The 21081-nt window shown below is 32.3% G+C and overlaps 1 protein-coding gene, 1 long non-coding RNA gene and 1 pseudogene across 3 annotated transcripts; 1 reads left to right on the forward strand and 2 right to left on the reverse strand.

Annotated features, from left to right (window-relative positions):
• The first annotated feature begins 2221 nt into the window (after positions 1 to 2221).
• Positions 2222 to 3105, forward strand: LOC148771271 (uncharacterized). Its single transcript, XR_016031057.1, has 2 exons — positions 2222 to 2357; positions 2880 to 3105. It is a non-coding gene; the product is annotated as an uncharacterized LOC148771271 (long non-coding RNA).
• A 4204-nt stretch (positions 3106 to 7309) lies between these two features.
• Positions 7310 to 8517, reverse strand: LOC105972527 (uncharacterized). 2 transcript variants are annotated; one of them, XM_088817676.1, is made up of 4 exons: positions 8451 to 8517; positions 8032 to 8364; positions 7900 to 7931; positions 7310 to 7789 (listed from the first exon to the last, which is right to left on the reverse strand). In XM_088817676.1, the coding sequence occupies exons 1-4, from the start codon at positions 8506 to 8508 to the stop codon at positions 7772 to 7774; spliced, it is 441 nt and encodes a 146-aa protein (XP_088673802.1). In that variant the 5' UTR covers positions 8509 to 8517; the 3' UTR covers positions 7310 to 7771. The 2 variants fall into 2 exon arrangements, with proteins under 2 accessions (XP_088673802.1, XP_012852941.2); XM_012997487.2 differs by having other exon boundaries at positions 7887 to 7931.
• Positions 8518 to 17785: 9268 nt separating this feature from the next.
• LOC105972528 (F-box/kelch-repeat protein At1g55270 pseudogene) lies at positions 17786 to 19596 on the reverse strand (annotated as a pseudogene).
• Positions 19597 to 21081: the final 1485 nt, after the last annotated feature.

The raw sequence follows: 21081 nt of genomic DNA on the forward strand, positions 1-21081 counted from the left end.
TTTCTGTCATTTGGAACCTCTTCGTCGATGGTCTACCCGATTGGATCCAATCAACTTGCATCCGTTCTTAGTTTTCGTTTCCGTGGTGACCGGTGTGGTACTTGCATTGTGTTTTTTCCCTTGTTCGTATGGCACACTAGTTTTTGTACTCTTCAATTTGGTTTATGTTTTTTACTTTATGGAATTTTAGTTACATTCCATCTAATTAATTAATTAATTTAGGCTTATTGTGAGAAATTAAACAAATTCTTTTGGACCATTATTATTACATTTAGAGACAAAATAAATTGATTCTATTAGCTATATTAATAAATATAACGTTTTATTAGAAAACGCATTTTATACTTATTCATATACATGTAACATTTTATTAGAAAACATATTTTACCACTAGGGCAATGTATAGGGTTCGAGTCTCCCTCTCTCCTACTTCCCTTTGTAATAGACTTGAATTTACTCAAAAAAAAATGAGAAAAAAAATATACACACACATTATACATCGTTTCTTTTCCATTTCTATTTCGGTCTCGTTCACTCATCGACGATCCGTCGAGCCCTTACTATCTTCATTCGTCTGACGGATCCTGATATCTCAATTGCTCACCGAAGATAACTACGCCTCTTTGAGCCACTCCATCACTATCTCTCTCTCACCATAAAGAATAAATTAGGGTTTCTCGACGGCACATTAATCATCAAAGTGATAAGTACTTATTTGAGGGATTAAATCATAAAATGGTGTGAACAAAACAATATTTGGTACTACGATTTATTAAAATCAAATATAAAATATTAAACTTAACCTGAGAGTAAATTTAGTACTAGAATTTTTTAAACCCACGGTAATTAAATAATTTGGAAATTTGCACGTAAGCACACTCATAGTTTTTTGACAAAAATAAAATGAGAATATATATTTTATTGCCATATCTTTGGCGTGACTAAAATAAAATAAACATTTTGGAGTGTATTATACAGGGTTTAAATAGCAATTAATTAGAGAAAATCTGGTATACAATATCCTATTATAGGGGGTAAACAGCTTAAAACCCTATGTGTTAAGGAAAATCTGTGCCAAATCCCCCTGTGTTTTTTTCTTGCGTGAAACCCCCTTGTGTTTCATTTTACTTTGCACGAAATCCCCTTCTCCGTTAAAAGTTAACACCGTTAACTATAGAGGATTTTATGCAAGTTTTTTATAACATAGGGGGATTTGGTGCATGGTTTTGCAACACAAGGGGGTTCTACGCAAAATTAATTTATTATTTAAAATTCAAATTATTTTCTTAAATTAAGTCAAATACATATATTAATTTAAAATATGAAAACCAAAAAATGTAATATTCGAGATGGAAGATGGAACGAGTTCTCAAATTATTTATGTTATTTTCGCATATAATTAATCCATAATAAAATATAAAAATAGATGATAATTCTAGCAAAGTAATTATAAATTTTATAAAATCAAAATTCTTAAATATATTAATAAATTATATCATATAAAAATTGATTTTTTTAAAATACTTACCACACATATTAAATTTATATTTTTTACATTGTAACTGAATAAATGTGTTCGACTTAATTTAAGAAAATAATGTGAAAATTCTAAATGAATAAATTAATGTTGCATAAAATCCCCTTGTATTGTATAAATTATGCACTAAATACCCCTATGTTATAAAAAAAACTTGCTTAAAATCCCCTCTATAGTTAACGGTGTTAACTTTTAACGGAAAAGAGGATTTCGTGCAAAGTAAAATGAAACGCAAGGAGTTTCACGCAAAAAAAAAAAAATATACAGAGAATTTTGGCGCAGGTTTTCCTTAACATAGGAGGGTTTTATGTTGTTTACCCTATTATAACCTATTATAAGTAAACACAAAAAAAATCCAATCAAGAGATAATATTTTACAATTAATGCAATGAGAATTATCTCTAACATTTACTACCTCTATATATATATATATATATATATATATATATATATATATATATATATATATATATATATATATATATATATATATATATATATATATATATATATATATATATATATATATATATATATATATATAAGGGTTTATTAGGGATAACCCCCTTGTTCATACCCCTGTTTTATTTTTAAACGGCATTTATTTCCTTTACAACGTGATTTGAGATTTGCTGATACGTTTCCTAAAATCACGGAATAAAATTACGTGAGATCATTGGCCGTTATATCAAATCGTGTACAATATTTTTCGAAGGTTCTCTTCAGCATTCCAGCGGTTTTTTATCGTCTTTGGAGATTTCTGCACCGTCGTTGAAATAGGATCGAATTTGAGCGTTCGTTGTTGGACGTTGTTAACCGGGTATGAATGCGTTATTCGTTTTTATTTTTCGCTCAATGTCTAGGATTGTCGATTACGGTGGTTAGAAATTTTTAAGAGTTGTGTTGATACTTGATTCTATTAAGTAGAACGTTTTTTAACAAAATTATTCCGTCATATATACATCGTTATTTTTTGGTTGATGATGTTTGTTTGGAAGAGGATTGACAGAGTTAGATGAGGATGGTTCACGCATATCGGACCAGAGTTGTTTTATATGAACATCGTAGTTGGTTTACGCATTAATTGAAATAACTGTCCGCTGTGGTCGAGTTCATGTTTTTTATCCCGATCGATAGTTGGTTTATTTGTTTATAACAGCCGATTTAAGTGTGCTGGGTAGTACATTAAAATATAGTTCGTAGTCTTTTTTAAATTAGCGTATGGATTTTGCATTTTAAGTTTATTTTTGATGATATTAATGTATTGTCATTCAAATGTATTTGCAGTCTATTTAATCATTTTTTAGTATTTTGCATTTTTAATTTTGTTTCATGATTTTAGGTTTTTTCGATGGCGAATTTCGTACGGATTTTGTTGAGGTTTGGTGGGTTGGTTGCTATAAACAGGTGTTTACGATGTAATGGCTCGGTAACTTCGGTTAAGTTTTAAACCGTTGTAATATAGTAGTATACTATTATGAATACCGTATGATACTACCATTATCATTTTATTATACTATTATGAGATTATTAATGTACTAGAGTTTTTTAACTCGACATATTGGTTTGATTGTGTTATGATGTGTTTTATGTATTTTATCAAAACCCTAGATTGAAATTATGGGATTATTAATGTACTATTTTATTGGTTATGTTGGAATACTTTACGTTGGTGTTGTTCTCAATGTTCTTGTCATTTTAGTGGTATATTGTTTGTAACACAATTCATATCACTACTATAACCGTAATATACTATCATAGCAGATCAATGTACTATATTGAAATTATTAATATACTATGTGATTGAATAATACTGGATCCATAGTCGATTAACGAGATCCATAGTCGAATTAGATCAATAAGATAGTCTATTACATGATATAAGGAAAATTACCCTAATTGATTAGTATTTCAAACAAACATATTATTCAGTTTCCATGTATATTATTATTTTTTCATATATATTATTATTTACCTTAATCATTTTCATATAATAAGGAAAATTACCCTAATTGATTAGTATTTCAAACAAACATATTATTCAGTTTTCATATATATTATTATTTTTCCAATAGTCAATTAACTAAACTCATAGTCGAATTAGATACATGGGATATTCTATTAAAAGATATGAGATAGTCTATTAATTTTAAAACACAAATCCGCCGCCGTCACTTCTCAAATCTAGGGTTTTGATGATTCTTCGGCCCATAGTCGATTAACGAGATCCATAGTAAAATTATACCACTGAGATAGTCTATTAAATGATATGGGATAGTATATTAATACAGATGTAATTCGACTATGCATCTCGTTAATCAACTATGGGCCGAAGAATTATCAAAACCCTAAATTTGAGTAATCCTAGATTTGAGTAACCCTAGATTGGAGCAGTGACGGCGACGGCGACGGCGGTGGCCAACGACGATATCACTTCTGGTGGATGTCCTGCCCATCAATTGTTGCAATATCACTGATTTAGTGCTCGAATTTGGTATGCGATTATAACAAATCTGCAATTACACAAACGTGATAGTCGATTTAGCCAAAACATATCAACAAATCGATGCATGATAGCGATTCAGCGAGTGGAGACGACGTACCTACGACAGCTTGCTCGGAGTGCACGAAAATCGTCGTTTCACGGCAGTGCAGACGTCTTCCCCTTTCAATCGGCCGTACTGGGAAGTTGTTCTGGAAGGTTTTGCAGTTTATTCGATAGTGGGTTTGGGATGATAGTGATTTAACGGGAAAATAGGAAGGGATTTGATTTTATTTCAAAAGGTAAAGTAACGGATTTTGTGGGATTTGATTGAGGGTAATTATGTAATTAAGAAAAGTTTGGGCTGTTATCAAAACGGCAAATATAAATTTGGGTCTACCCCTATTATTTGAATGTTTAAGGGGGTTATATCTAATAGACCCTATATATATATATATATATATATATATATATATATATATATATATATATATATATATATATATATATATATATATATATATTACAATATTAATGTTAATGTGAATCACAATTCACAATACATATTACTGGTAAAAGGATTTAGCCGTTTAATTAAAAAATTTATTTATTTATTTTTTGTTACAATTGTTTAGCTGTTTGTTATTTTGAGACAAGTTAATTGCATGTCATTTGTCGTAATGTGTCCGTGTCGTTAAATAAATCACGAAGTAACAGGAAAATCTTAAATATTCATCTCAGGCAAAATTTATACAATCCAAAAACTGTAACCTACTCTTCTTTTTTTTAGAGAACCTACTCTTCTTTTGTAAGCAACATATATAGTAAATCAAGTGTTTAATGGTTAATTCCCATTTAATAAAAAAAAAAAGGAAAAACGGGGATGGGTGTAGTGGAAAGAACAATTTTGGAATTATAAAAGAAGGGAAATATGTGTTGTACCTTTCCGTATAACAAAAGAAGATTTGGGGGGTTTTTCCAAAAAAAATTATTGTCATGCCATACATGCATGCATAAAATTAAGAAACTACATACCAAATATAAATTATTGTGGTTGTTGGAAATAGAATCTATGCCAAAAAGGAAACAAAAAATCAAAAGCACAATCTATTACTCAAGATGATGGTTCTCATTTCAAAAATATTGGCCATGCTGCCTAAGATACAAAATAATACCTAAAAATAAATAATCAAAATTGGTCTATATATACATTGAATTACTATCATCAAATATGAAATTAAATACGTACTTGAAAAAAAAGTAGAAACGATCGAATATCGAAGAAAAGATCGAAGAGATGTCGGGAGAGAGAGATGAAGAAGCTGGTTGGGATATGGTTGCCGACGCACAAGTTGGAGGACGAGCCATCTTCTTACTTAGTTTGCTGCAGGTAATTACTTATATAAAAAAAAATTAAAAAAAATATTCCATCAATATATATTTATATTCAATAATTTTGTACAAAAAAAAATTATTTATTATTTATATGAATCAGGTGATTGTGGCATGTGTGACAATGGGTGTGGAGATCTCACTGATAATGGGAGTAGGTGGGCCGAAGCATCGAACAAGTTTGTTGTGGGTGTCGCCGTTCACATCAATTATCTCGTTGTGTTTGGTTTTGTGTCGTTATCGAGTTGACAATAACCCGATGATGACGTGGATTGGTTATGCTATGACGGTTGGCTTCTCTGTGCTGCACATGACTAGTAGCTCGTTCCACTTGCTGAAGGCGCTCAACGGTTGGAAATTGAAATTTTTTTTAATCAACTATCCGCTTATTTACGCCGTATGCATCTTGGTTTCTGTCATTATTAGCCTCTCTTATTTGGTAGAAACCGGCTAGGATTAACTCATTAGGCGTGCTACCGCTAGTTTTCGTTTCAGTACTTTTCAATGTCGTTTATGTTTTTCTCCTGATTGAATTTTAGAATTTTAGTCTTATTTTTTCTCTTGATTGAATTTTAGTCTTACATTCCATCTAATTAATTTAGGCCTTTCTATTATGAGAAATTAAATAAACTTTAGATGGGTGTTGTCGTCCACCCACCTGATTTAATATATATACTTATTTTGCGGAGAGTTAGATGCTACGTCTCTTGTCATATATATATATACACCGGGTGCCTATTTTGCTTGTCGAGAGTTTTCACTATTGCAATATTATTATAAAAATAATTAAAATTAGGTGATGTTAAGTGAGGACTAGCTTTGTATAAAAAAAAAGGCTGGGAATGAAAGTTTAATTAGCCCACTTGAATACATTTCTCTTTCTAACAAATTGAATGGAACAAAAGGTTGGTTATTAGGTCTTATTTTGAGATTAAATTTTTTTTTTCTAAAACTTGTGGAAAATGTTAACAAAATTAAATCGGTGCAAAATCAATTAGCTGCACAAAATTGAATACACCTGGAATTGTGGTGTCAAGAGTAAACGACAAACCTGAATTTCGATTTGATTTCACAATATGCTAAATAGTAGTGACGTACGCATTCCAAGAATCTTGCTGTTGAAAGCTTACAGCCTCTTCGTACTTAATATCTCGTCCGACAGAGAATCCATCCATGCACCGGATATCCGAATATTACAAATCCAAAAGTGAACCGAGCTAAATCCGGTTGATTTCGTCGAGGTTGGAACCAACCAATTTCGATTCGAGGGGCTGCACTGCCAAATGTATTACATCCTTGTACACTATTGCATTTATACATGAATTGGTACATTACCAGCTGAAGTACGATACTCCATCCGTTTCAATCACTAAATTTTGGCACACATATTAAGAAAGATAATAAATATGCACATATATTAGAAAGATAAAAACACTAAACATGACAAAAATACCCTTGCCACTAATTCTCATTCCATTAATTGTTTCCATTATTTCTGAAAATTAATGATTGAGATAAGATAGGAGTAATAAGGGCAAAATTGGAAACGGGGTAATTACTAATTAGTGGAATTGGAATTCTAAGGTGATAGATAATACGGAACAAAAGATTATCAACTCAACATTCCTCGTGTCACATTCATGATTCAACCATACAATAATTATAATGACCAAGAAATTAGGCAAATGCAGTGACATTATTCCCGATTTTAACTTATAATATGCCTATAAACCTAAAAAAATCTATATATAATATATAAAAAAATATGTAGTCTCAATCAATAACATGACAATTTTTGCTAATATATAATATAAATAAGATGAATATTTTCTTCACAATTACAAAATCTAACATGTAGGGATATATAAAGGATCGAATGAAAAAAAAAAAATACACCTAATTATATATAAGCCACAACCACCATGAGAATACTAAATTGAATTAGAGTGACTCTCAGACGAGGAAGATAAGATGTAAATACTATTGGGACACCACCAATTGAAGATGATTATCATGATGATGAGGTGTAACTACCGCTGCTGGTGATGCTTCGTTATCTTGAATACGTTCGAAAATGGCGTTGGCTTCGATATGGTCGAATAATAAACTGACTAACATGTTCCGACTCCACGCGCGCACGCAGCTTTGGCACCCACTATGGAGTAAAACCATCACAATAACTTTTTCGACGATCAGAATAAAACAAACCGTGGCCATAACAACTGCAGCGTCAGCCATAGGAAGAACCTCCGGTTTTTTAAATTTTTTTACGAGAAAAGTCATAGAGAGAGCGAGAAATATCGACCCGATGAAAACCACAATCCGGATGTCCATATAAATGTAATACTCGTTCATCAACTCTATCTTTGTATCTGAATCTGCAGTACGTACACATAAAACATCAAATTTATATATACATATTATTGTAGTGTACGTACTGTACTTGGTGCATCCATGCATGCATGTTTAACTCACCAATATTAATCACCACTGAGTTTGCTCTATTTGCTGTTGAGGTATCTGTGTACGAATGAAGAATATATTAAGTAATATGGTAAATGGTATATAGCTAGTCATGATGAGTTATAACTAGTAGATATAGTTAAATTGAATTAATTACCGTGAGACGAGCGATGTCGTCTAGTTTGGAGAATATCGTCGCGATAGACAGTGCCGTATAATAAGCTGACAAGTGTGTTCCGACTCCATGCGCTCAAGATATCAAAACGTCCAATATGTAGCAAATACGTAAAATAAGCTTTTCCGACTCCCTGAATAACACTAATCGCGGCCAACACGGTTCCGAGGGCAAGCACATAAGCATATAGTTTGTTGAATAATATTAGTCCATACGCCGAAGTCGAAACAATTAGCATTGAGATCAAAAATTCCCAAAGCATCTTATACAGCATATGCCAATTCTCTTTCATTAACTCCCCTTTAGCTTTTGAATCTGCACCATCAACATAAATCCCTTTCAATAATTAATTATTAATCGTTGTTTAATTTAATTTAATTAATTAGCGATTAACGGCTTACCAATCACAAGCGAGGAGGAGATTGGCCTTGTTGTTGTTATTGTAAGGTTTCCCGCCATTGTGTGTGCAGTACTGCTGTGTTATCAAGAATTGCAGATTTTTGTTAATCTAATTTGGACAAGAAGAAAAATTATTGGATTTTCCTAGAGATTAATGGCAATCATGAACACATACAGCGTAGTATATATATATATATATATATATATATATATATATATATATATATATATATATATATATATATATATATATATATATATATATATATATATATATATATATATATATATATATATATATATATATATATATATATATATATATATATATATATATATATATATATATATATATATATATATATATATATATATATATATATATATATATATATATATATATATATATATATATATATATATATATATATATATATATATATATATATTGGCACATATTTTTCCTTTTGGTACGTATTTAATTTCTCATATTTAATTATCAAAAAAACAATTTTAATTTATGCATGATAATAATATCAATTCTTACCATATAAAATAGTGAAATATGTGTTGTACCTTTCCAAAAAAAATTAATTGCCATGGCATGCATGCATGCATAAAATTAAGAAACTACGTACCAAATATAATTCACGTAGAATAATAAATTAAGAAACTACGTACCAAATATAATTCACGTAGAATAATTGTGGTTGTTGGAAATAGAATCTATGCCAAAAAGGAAACAAAAAATCGAAAGCAAATCTACTACTCAAGTTGATGGTTCTCATTCCAAAAATATTGGTCATGCTGCCTAAGATACAAAATAATACCTAAAAATAGATAATCAAAATTGGTCTATATATACACTGAATTACTATCATCAATCAAATTAAATACGTACTCAAAAAAAAAAGTAGAAAATATCGAAAAAAAGGAGTAAAGATCGAAGAGATGGCGGGAGAGGGAGACAAAGAAGCGGGTTGGGAGCGTCCACATATGGTTGAAATGGCGGGTTGGGACCGTCCACATATGGTTGAAATGGCGGGATGGGAGCGTCCACATATGGTTGAAGAGATGGGTTGGGAGCGTCCACATATGGTTGAAATGGCGGGTTGGGAGCGTCCACATATGGTTGAAATGGCGGGATGGGAGCGTCCACATATGGTTGAAGAGATGGCGGGAGCGGGAGATGAGAAGCTGGTTCTGAACGTCCACAGATGGTTGAAGAGATGGCGGGAGAGGGAGATGAAGAAGCTGGTTGGGAGCGTCCACAGATGGTTGCCGGAGCACAAGTCGGAGGACGAGCCATGTTCTTACTTAGTTTGTTGCAGGTAATTACTTATCAAAAAAAATTCCATCGATATATATTTATATTCAATAATTTTGTAAAAAAAAACTATTTATTATTTATATGAATCATCAGGTGATTGTGGCATGTGTGACAATGGGTGTGGAGATCTTATTGGTAATGGGAGTAGATGGGGCAAAGCATCGAACAAGTTTGTTGTGGGTGGCGCCGTTCACATCAACTATCTCGGTGTGTTTGGTTTTGTGTCGTTATCGAGTTGACAATAACCCGATGATGACGTGTTTTGGTTATACTATGACGGTTGGCTTCTCTGTGCTGCACATAGTAAGCAGCACGTTCCACTTGCTGAACGCGCTCAACGGTTGGAAATTGAAGAATTTTTTAATCAACTATCCGCTTATTTACGCCGTATGCGTCTTGGTTTCTGTCATTATCAACCTTTCTTGTTTGGTAGAACGCGGCTAGGATTATTAACTCAACGATCGGCCATCTGCATGTTGTTATGCGTGCTACCGTTATTTTTTCGTTTTCAGTACTTTCCAATTTCGTTTATGTTTTTCTCTTGATTGAATTTTAGTTTCATATTTTTTCTCTTGATTGAATTTTAGTCTTTTATTTTTCTCTTGATTGAATTTTGGTCTTATTTTTCTCTCGATTGAATTTTAGTCTTAGGGCCCGTTTGATTACCTCTTATTGGCCTCTTAATGACTAATTTCCGCTGATTCGGTCAGCATAATAATATTTAGCGTGTTTGGAGGGAATCTCTTAACTGAAAGATTTATTGCTTACCGATTCAGCCGCAATTCTCACGCTTATTCGGTCAGACCTAGTTCTGAATATTTTTTTTTATTTCTTTTACCCATAAATACCTTGTAAATTCCAACCCTACCATCATAAAATATATCCCTTCTACGAGCCTTTTCATCACCACTGCTCACACATCATTGAAATCCATAGCAGAACTCTGCAAGAAAATTCTTCAAATTCCCGAGTAAGTTTTTTTTTCGGTTTTGACAAATTCTTAGTCTTTGTTATAATTTTATTTTCTTTTGTTGAGTTTTCTATTACTCTATCTGCAATTTATAATTATACACAAATTAATATATAATTGAGCAGGGATCGTTATAAAAAAATCGATCTGCCCTGTGATTTTTTTTTTATTCGTAGTAATTTTTTAATGTTGATGTTTCTCGCACTTCTGACCATTATGTCGTAGCTATATATTCTCAAAATCATATACTTCTCTTGATTTGAGATTTTATTTTTTGTTAAGTGAATATATATATATTTTATTTGTTAATGTTGTTGTTTCTCGTACTTCGGGCCACAATGTAGTAGCTGTGTACTCTCAAAATCTGTACTCTCAAAATCATGTACTTCAATTCTCCAGATTTGAGATTTTCTTTTTTGTTAATTTGAATATATATATATATATATATATATATATATATATATATATATATATATATATATATATATATATATATATATATATATATATATATATTATATTATATTATATTGGAGTGATCTCTCAGAAATTGAATATATATATATATATATTTTATATGGAGTGATCTTTCAGGCTTCAGTCGATTCGTGCGTACTGTGTACAATTTGCCCTAGACATGATTTTTTTTAGGTTAAGTCGTTTTGATTTTCGATGGAATAAAGAAATATTGCTTTGGTCCAATGATCCATAAATAAGAATACGTAATTAAAGATACGATAAGCATGCAATATCTCATTACATAGTCTTCATCTATTTAGCATTTAAAAAAATCATACACTACAAAAGCTACTCTTGAAGCTTCGGCTAATTGCAAATTATCAATACCACCGTGACATTTGTTTCTATTTTTTAATCACAACTCGTGAGGGTTAACTTTGAAGAATAAATATTCATGAATATAGGAATGGAGGAATCGGATGAAAATAATAGAGTCATATTGGATGTGCAAAGAAATATAGTGATTGCTTGTTTTGCAGTGCATAATTTTATAAGAAAATAGCGTATTAGTGATAAATTTTTTGAGGAGCTTGATCAACCCAATATGCCTTTTGATGGTGCGAATGAGGATGGACAAGACCACGAGAATAACGATACAACTACCGGACCATGGTGGGAGGTCGATGACATGCAGTATATGGCTAATGTTCGCGATGAGATAACAACTCGATTGGTGCACTGAGTGAGTGACCAATTAGAATTTATTAAATATTTGACGTTGATTTTAACGACTTTAATCTTTTAGGTCAATTTTAGCGACTTTAATGTATTTCCATATTTTAACTATTTTTATTTGTGAATGTTATATTTATTAGTTGTTTGAATTTTATATTTTCTCTATGGTAAATATTTTAAATTTCAAATTTTATTGATTATGTAGATCATGCTTAATTTTTTATTTATTTATTTATATATGTTAATCAAAATTAATTAATTAATAAATAAAACGCCAGCATTAAATAAGGGTAAAATAGGAAAATAACAATATTCAGACATTTAATTATCAAATGAACTTAATTGCTCAGCATTCAGACACAACTCTTATCCATTCAGACACGTATTCAGCATTCAGCATTCAGCGCTTAATCCTGTCAAACGGGCCCTTACATTCCATCTAATTTATTTACGCCTTTCTATGTATTATGAGAAATTAAATAAACTTTTCCCAACCATTATAATTACATCTACACACAGATACGTATTTAATAAACTATATAGACATGACAGAAATACAAGAATTGCGTGGAAATAATGATATAAAAAATTAAACAAAAATAATGGAGCAGAGTTCAAACAATACTAGAGCTGAGATAAAAAAAGGTTAGGAGATTTAATTTAAAAAAAATACATATATATGCTCATGTAGAAAATGTTAACAAAAATCGATGCAAAATCAATTTACCTGCACAAATATAATTGAATATACCTGGAATTGTGGTGGTGGGGAATTGAATAAATAATTAAGATCCCTGCCACAAATTAAGTGAGATCAAAGCAAAATCTTCAACTTCAGTTCATATATATTCTGATTCCAAATATTGGTCATACTCATACGTATAAGTTTAAAACATAAAAAAGTAAGCATTAACCATATATATATATATACTACTTTTTGGTGCAGGTGTATTATCTAGTTATTTTCTGGCCAGAATAATATAGAATGATACTTTTGGATGAAAAATTCAAACTATGGAACAAATATGGCATGCATGGGGGAAGCTAGGTGTAGTAGACGACGTAGTCGGTACTAATTAATTAATACGGCATACATAATATAATTAATTACCAACACCTATTTTCTTCATTTTAATTTGTGTATATATTGTAAGACCAAAACTAGTTTGACTACAGTCATATTCAACTATAGTCATATTTGTCGGGAAAAAAAAACAATTTTTTGTTTAAAAGAATTTAAGAAAATATTAATAAAATATAAAAAATAAAAAGTAATTAAAGAAGATTTGGGGGTTTTTTCCAAAAAAAATAATTGTCTTGCCATGCATGCATGAGTAAAATTAAGAAATTACGTACTAAATATAATTCACGTAGAATTATTGTAGTTGTTGGAAATAGAATCTATGCCAAAAAGGAAACAAAAAATCAAAAGCAGAATCTACTACTCAAGTTGATGGTTCTCATTCCAAAAATATGGTCATGCTGCCTAAGATACAAAATAATACCTAAAAATAGATAATCAAAATGGTCTATATATATACTGAATTACTATCATCAAATATCAAATTAAATACGTACTCGAAAAAAAGTAGAAAATATCGAAAAGAAAAGGAGGAGAAAAGATCGAAGAGATGGCGGGAGAGGGAGATGAAGAAGCTGGTTGGGAGCGTCCACAGATGGTTGCCGAAGCACAAGTTGGAGGACGAGCCATCTTCTTACTTAGTTTGCTGCAGATAATTACTTATCAAAAAAAAATTAAAAAGAAATATTCCATCAATATATATTTATATTCAATAATTTTGTAAAAAAAAATTATTTACTATTTATATGAATCAGGTGATTGTGGCATGTGTGACAATGGGTGTGGAGATCTTATTGGTAATGGGAGTAGGTGGACCGAAGCATCGAACAAGTTTGTTATGGGTGTCGCCGTTCACATCAATTATCTCATTGTGTTTGGTTTTGTGTCGTTATCGAGTTGACAATAACCCGATGATGACGTGGTTTGGTTATGCTATGACGGTTGGCTTCTCTTTGCTGCACATAGGAAGCAGCACATTCCACTTGCTGAAGGCGCTCAACGGTTGGAAATTGAAATTTTTTTTAATCAACTATCCGCTTATTTACGCCGTATGCATCTTTGTTTCTGTCATTATCAACCTCTCTTGTTTGGTAGAAGGCGGCTAGCTAGGATTAACTCGACGATCGGCCATCTTTTGTTATGCGTGTTGCCGTTATTTTTCGTTTTCACTTTTCAATTTCGTTTATGTTTTTTCTCTTGGTTGAATTTTAGTTTTATTTTTCTCTTGATTGAATTTTAGTCTTATTTTTCTCTTTATTATATTGAATTTTAGTCTTACATTCCATCTAATTTATTTACGCGTTTCTATTATGAGAAATTAAATAAACTTTTTCCAACCATTATAATTACATCTACACACAATATAAATCTATCAATACGTAGTATAAAATAAATAATATAGACGTGACATACAAATTAATAATAACAATTAGTACAATAATTGCTTGGAAATAATGATATAAAAAGATAAACAAAAATATTGGAGCAGAGTTCAAACAATACTTGGAAGATAAGATCAGAATGGCACTAAGAATTTTATAAATCTGAGTGCGAAGAATTTCGTATTTTTGATAAAATCCCATAATAATTAATGGATATAATATATATTAACACCATGCATAATTAATTCCAGGAAAAGGGCATACATAATTAATTACCAACAGCTATTTTCTTCATTTTAATTTGTGTATATATTGTAAGAGCAAAACTAGTCGAGCTCCGAACAAGCTTCATGGCGGCGGTGGCGGCGCCACTGTCATCCGTGGTGTCGGTGTACCTGATGCACCTTAAGTACGTGTGCCGTCGCGACGAATGAGGTGAGAGAAAGAAGTCGCTACGAATGAGGTGCACAAGGGTTGGAAATTTGGGGATGCTACCTTGCATATTTTATTGAACCTAGCCCTGGGCACTTGACCATGCTTAAATTTTAATTTGAACCACTCTTCTAACTAATTTCATATTATTATATTATATTATCTATCTTTGTTCCAACTGTGTTGAATCTAGGATTATGTTTCCCTGTTTGAGGTACTAGTGTAATTTTCGTTTCATTTTATCTTAATAAGATTTTATTTATTTTAGTGTATTCGGCATGTCTTACATTTCATTTCATTTCATTTCATTTTATCTTAATGGGATCAACTATGATTTGTGGGGTATAGAAATTAATTAAACGGATATTTTCAGAAATTAAACATTTTTTTTCTATTGAAATATATAATTCTGAATTCAAAATAAAAAGAAAATGAAATGTATATAATTAGATCTAACAGAATAAATTGAAATGTATGAAAAAATTTATACAAATAATAACAGTAGTGAAGAATTTATGAAATTAATTAGAAATGTATCAAAAATTAAACCAAAAAAAATAATATTAATTAATTTACAACTACCCTCCGTGGACGACAACACCCATCTGCAGCTTCTTCATCTCCCTCTACTGCCATCTCTCTTTTTCTTTTATTCCGTTTTGTCTGATCGAGTATTTGATGACGTTTGATTTACTATTAATGCAATATATATAGATCAAGTTTGTTTTCTAATTACTTTTTTTTAAATCTTATGCATCATGACAAATATTGATTTAATTCGTTTCCTTTTTGGCATGGGTGGGTTTCTAAATCAAGAGAAAAATAAAACTAAAATTCAATCAAGAGAAAAACATAAACAGAAAATAACGGCATCACGCATAACAACAGATGGCCGATCGTTGAGTTAATAATCCTAGCTCATGTCTTCTACCAAATAAGACATGTGGATAATGACAGAAACCAAGATGCATACGGCGTAAATAAGCGGATAGTTGATTAAAAAATTCTTCAATTTCCAACCGTTGAGCGCGTTCAGCAAGTGGAACGTGCTGCTTACTATGTGCAGCACAGAGAAGCCAACCGTCATAGTATAACCAAACCAGGTCATCATTGGGTTATTGTCAACTCGATAACGACACAAAACCAAACACACCGAGATAATCGATGTGAACGGCGCCACCCACAACAAACTTATTCGATGCTTCGGCCCACCTACTCTCATTATCAGTGCGACCTCCGCACCCATTGTCACACATACCACAGTCACCTGATTCATATAAATATTAATAAATAATTTTTTTTGTACAAAATTATTGAATATAAATATATATATATATATATATATATATATATATATATATTGATGGAATATTTTTTTTTAATTTTTTTTATATAAGTAATTACCTGCAGCAAACTAAGTAAGCAGATGGCTCGTCCTTCAACTTGTGCTTCGGCAACCATCTGTGGACGCTCCCAACCAACTTCTTCATCTCCCTCTCCCGCCATCTCTTCGATCTTTTCACCTCCTTTTTTTTTTGATATTTTCTACCTTTTTTCGAGTACGTATTTAATTTGATTGATGATAGTAATTCAGTATATATATATATATATATATATATATATATATATATATATATATATATACAAATTTTGATTATCTATTTTTAGGTATTATTTTGTATCTTAGGCAGCATGACCAATATTTTTGGAATGATAACCATCAACTTAAGTAATAGATTATGCTTTTGATTTTTTGTTTCCTTTTTGGCATAGATTCTATTTCCAACAACCACAATTATTCTATGTGAATTATATTTGGTACCTAGTTTCTTAATTTTACGCATGCATGCATGGCATGGCAATTATTTTTTTTGGAAAAAACCCCCAAAAGTTATTTTGTTATACGGAAAGGTACAACACATATTTCACTATTTGATATAAAAGCATATATACTCGCATTTCCCTTCTTTTATAATTCCAAAATTGTTCTTTCCACTACGCCCATCCCCGTTTTTCATTTTTTCCTTTTTTTGTTTAAATTATTTTTTGGCCCATCGAATACTTCTATTGGGCCTCCTAAATCTGGCCCAATAACTACCCTAAATAAATTAGACCAATATTAATTATGGGTAAATTACAAACACCCCCCTGAGGTATGGTGAAATTACAAAAACACCCTTCTTGTTTGAATAATTACAACCACCCCCTCAACTCATCAAATTTAGTGGAATCTTCGAGATTATATGGAATATTATCACTTTTGTACCCGTTTTATCCCATTCAAACTCTACATTATGAAGCAAGTTGATCATAATATGTGATTTTTAGATTGTATATATCAGTTTGTGGTGCATCGGAAACTGTATTTTTTACACAAAAAGAGTACAAACTGGACCACATTTCACGAAATCTAGATGACTATGTTGAATTTGGCACCATAAATGTGGAGGTCTAAGAAAAAATCATAGTTGAGGGGGTTAGATGTAATTATCCAAACAAGAGGGGGGTTTTTGTAATTTGACCATACCTCAGGGGGTGTTTGTAATTTACCCTATTAATTATTTTTCGTGTCGACAAAACGTCTAGCTAAATAAACTTTCTTGGTAATATTATATATATGATTAGATCTACAGATATCATTATAAATTGATACGTATAAAATACTCTGTACAGATAATAACAAGTACTGAAGAATTGCTGAAATTAATAGAAATAATATATATAATGTATATTATATATATATATGATTAGATCTACAGATATCATTATAAATTGATACGTATAAAATACACTATACAGATAATAACAAGTACGGAAGAATTGCTGAAATTAATAGAAATAATATATATATAAAAAAAAAACAATGGAGCAGAATTTAAACAGTAGCTGCAGAAAGACAATGGCACAACAAAGAATTTCAAAAAACAGCTGAATTAAAATCGAGCGCAAAGCGACAAGTCACCCGATCGATATACCAATAGAAATCAAACTAGATCTATACATTGTGATCATGAAATTGCATTTAGAATATGTACATATATGTATATATATGTATATATGCATATGCAGGCATGTCAATTAAAAGCAAGAAATTAGTCTTTTTCGTCTACGCGCAAAATATGTCGGAACGAGTACCGATATTCACAAAAAAGAAACACGATCGGAGAAAACATACAACCTAAAGACGAAAATACAACAAAAGAATGTACAGCAAGTTCGAAAAGTCATAATCTGCTATCTCTTTTTCATCAATGTAAATAATATATGGTCTTTCCTCAAAAGTCCTATTTCCTAAATTCATAACCTTATTATTATTATTATTTTCGACTTCTATTTCATGCTTGAAGTACCTGACAATGCACAATGTGACTCTTCAACCCGCTTCTCCCCGCAATACTCGACCACAAATTCGTGAACAAATTCCTAAAATGCCCCTTGATCGCAATATTCTCCCAAATCCCCGAACTGCCCTCCGCCCGTTTATCCGTACCCGAAACATCCACCATACTAATACTCATATTATTCCGGATAATACAGAGCTTCCCGTTAATCGGCACAAGCGCAGCCGCCTCAAGAGCCCGCGAATTTCCGAGATGAATCTTACTATCAATGAACCTACTCCAAGAATCCGTTTTTTCGTCATAAACACGCAATTTACACCCGTCCCTACAATCCAACGCGTAAAGCTTTCCGTTCATAGAAATACTCGGATTTCTCCATCCATAAACCATCCCATCGTTAATCGGACTCCACAAATTACTCTCCGGTGTATAAGCTTCGCTCAAAACCTCCCTATGTGCACCGAGCCCTTTCAAGAACCACTTCCCGTCATAAACAACTCCGATAAACGGGACCATAGCTGTGCTCATATCAGCTATAAAACTCCACCGGTTTCTATTCGGATCGTAAACTTCGGCCGAGCGAAGTGTTCTCTGTATGCCTTCACATTCTCCACCAGCTACGTAGAGACAGTTGTTTATCACGCACGAGCCAAAGAAGTGTCTTTTACGAAGCATATCTGGCGCCCTGTGCCATTTGTTCGTTCGGGCGCTGTAGAAAATCACTCACCTCATTGACCCTTTAAGGGGGTCTTTGCCCCCGAAAAGGTACAGGTGGCAGCAGCTGAGGACAGCACAGCCGAATCCGAGGGCGGAGCTTGTTGTGGTCGACGCGTGGGACCTGGATGAGGCAGGCGATCGCCAGGTCATCGGGGAGGCCTGGGAGGAGCGGGGGCTGGATTCTTGTTCGCTCGCGGCGGGAGTTTTTGGAACGGTGTGCTCTAGGGTTGATGTCTGGTTGGATGCAGATTTTGGAACCTGGTACGAATTTTCTTGCACCGACCACTGTTTTCAGACCAGAGTCTACCAATACTTGACATTTGTAGAATTTGAATGCAGAAAATAAGCTGAATTAACTATAGTCGACATAAATTATATTTAAAGAGGGGAGAATTGCTTTATACTTTTCGTTCATGAGCATTTCTAGTGTATTTTTCTTCGGTTTATTATCTTCAGATTTAGCATAGCGGTATATATCAAAGGCTCGGGTCCGATACCATACTTTTAGCAGCATACTACGTGTTCGTTTATACGATGGGAGTTAAATCGGATAGCAAAAATGAGTTCCCTAATACACTCTGGATTTAGTAAACGAATCTTGCTCACAAAATTAATCGAACAAGTTTCTTGTGGGTGGCGCCGCTGACAACAATGATCTCGGCGTTTTTGGTGTACATGAAGTACGCGTATCGTCGTGACATCATCATGAAGAAGGCGGTGGAGGAAAGAGCTAATTATGACAAGTGGACGGTAATGGGTGAGTTTGTAACGATTTGTTGTCCTTTGATGCAAATAGCAAGCAACACCTTCGTTTTGATCAAGGCGATCAACGGTTGGAAATTTGGGAATGTTTTTGTCGATCTTTCGCTTTGCTTTGTTGTGTGGCTCTTTCTTTCTGTCACTTGGAACCTCTTCGTCGATGATCTACTCAATCGCTACAAACGAGGAAAATGCAATTCATTAAATTGGTTCGTATTTCCATCAGTATTAGTCTTAATATTAGTATTTAGGTGTGCCTCACTTAATGGAGTTTTAGATTAAACAAGTGTCAGCTCACCTAGAACACCGACATGAGGTCATAGTGTAACACCTTATTGTTTGATCTCAAATCGTCGTGTGACGTAAGAGTGAAAAGACGTTTTTCTCCTTACTAGGATTTCATTTTGAAAGAATTTATGGTCCCGAATTCGTTTAATACAGAGGTGTTGTCTTAAGTGTTATGACACTTGAACAAACATGCAGCGGAATTCTAAATCAATACTCAGAATTTAAAAATGTTCACAAGTAAAGATTTGTGAACTTGCCCTTTACAGGACGGAAAAAATATATTAAAATCAGTATTCCAAGAATACAAACAGAAGAAGTGCTAAAACTTCTTCCTCACAAATGAATCATTCTCATGATCATTCTCACAATCAAATCTAGATAATAAAAGAAAAATATTAAAAATTCTAGATTTCAAAGAATGTACTCATAAGGAGTACGTACAACAGATCCTAGAAACACACTAAAATTCTCGAAATGAAAACTTCAGCTCTCTTTTTGTTTCTTCGAAATCTGTATTATTCTTGAGTCTTGAGTTTGGTATTTATAGACTTTCCAAGCTTCCACTACTCAGCCCATGATCTGCAAGAAAACCAACCACAAGAGCACTCAAGAAAATGGGTTAGTGGGTTAGTTAGGAGGTTAAAATAAAATCCACAATTAAACCCACTAAGCACTACTTAGCCCGCTAAGTCATAACACTTAGCCCACTAAGTCACAACTAAAATTTAGTTTGAAAGTAAGAGAGTTAAAAACACTTTTGTTTAAAGAACAACGTGTTTCAAACTCCCCCTTTTTAACTTTCTGATTAAAACTAAATTTTAGCTAAAACTCCCCCTGAGTTATTGCTTGAACTCCCCCTGAATTTGATAATAAACAATATATAAAATTCAAAAACAAATTCAGCAAGATAGTTCAACACAAATTAAAAGAAAGGAAATAACCAAATGCAGTCCTAAACAAAAGTTCAGAGAGAAAATAAAAACAGAACAAAATCCAAATATTGTTCATGAAAACAATTAAAGTAGAATATCCAAAGTCTCCTCAGTATCAGCTGCTGCTCCTCCATCACTAGCACTGGATCCACTGCTTTCCTCTGCTCCTTGAGCTTCACCCTCATTCTTTGCTCCTTCTTCATTAAC

This window comes from Erythranthe guttata, chromosome 4 (assembly GCF_056151865.1).
Source record: "Erythranthe guttata isolate IM_541 chromosome 4, IM_541, whole genome shotgun sequence".
Taxonomy (NCBI): Eukaryota; Viridiplantae; Streptophyta; class Magnoliopsida; order Lamiales; family Phrymaceae; genus Erythranthe; species Erythranthe guttata.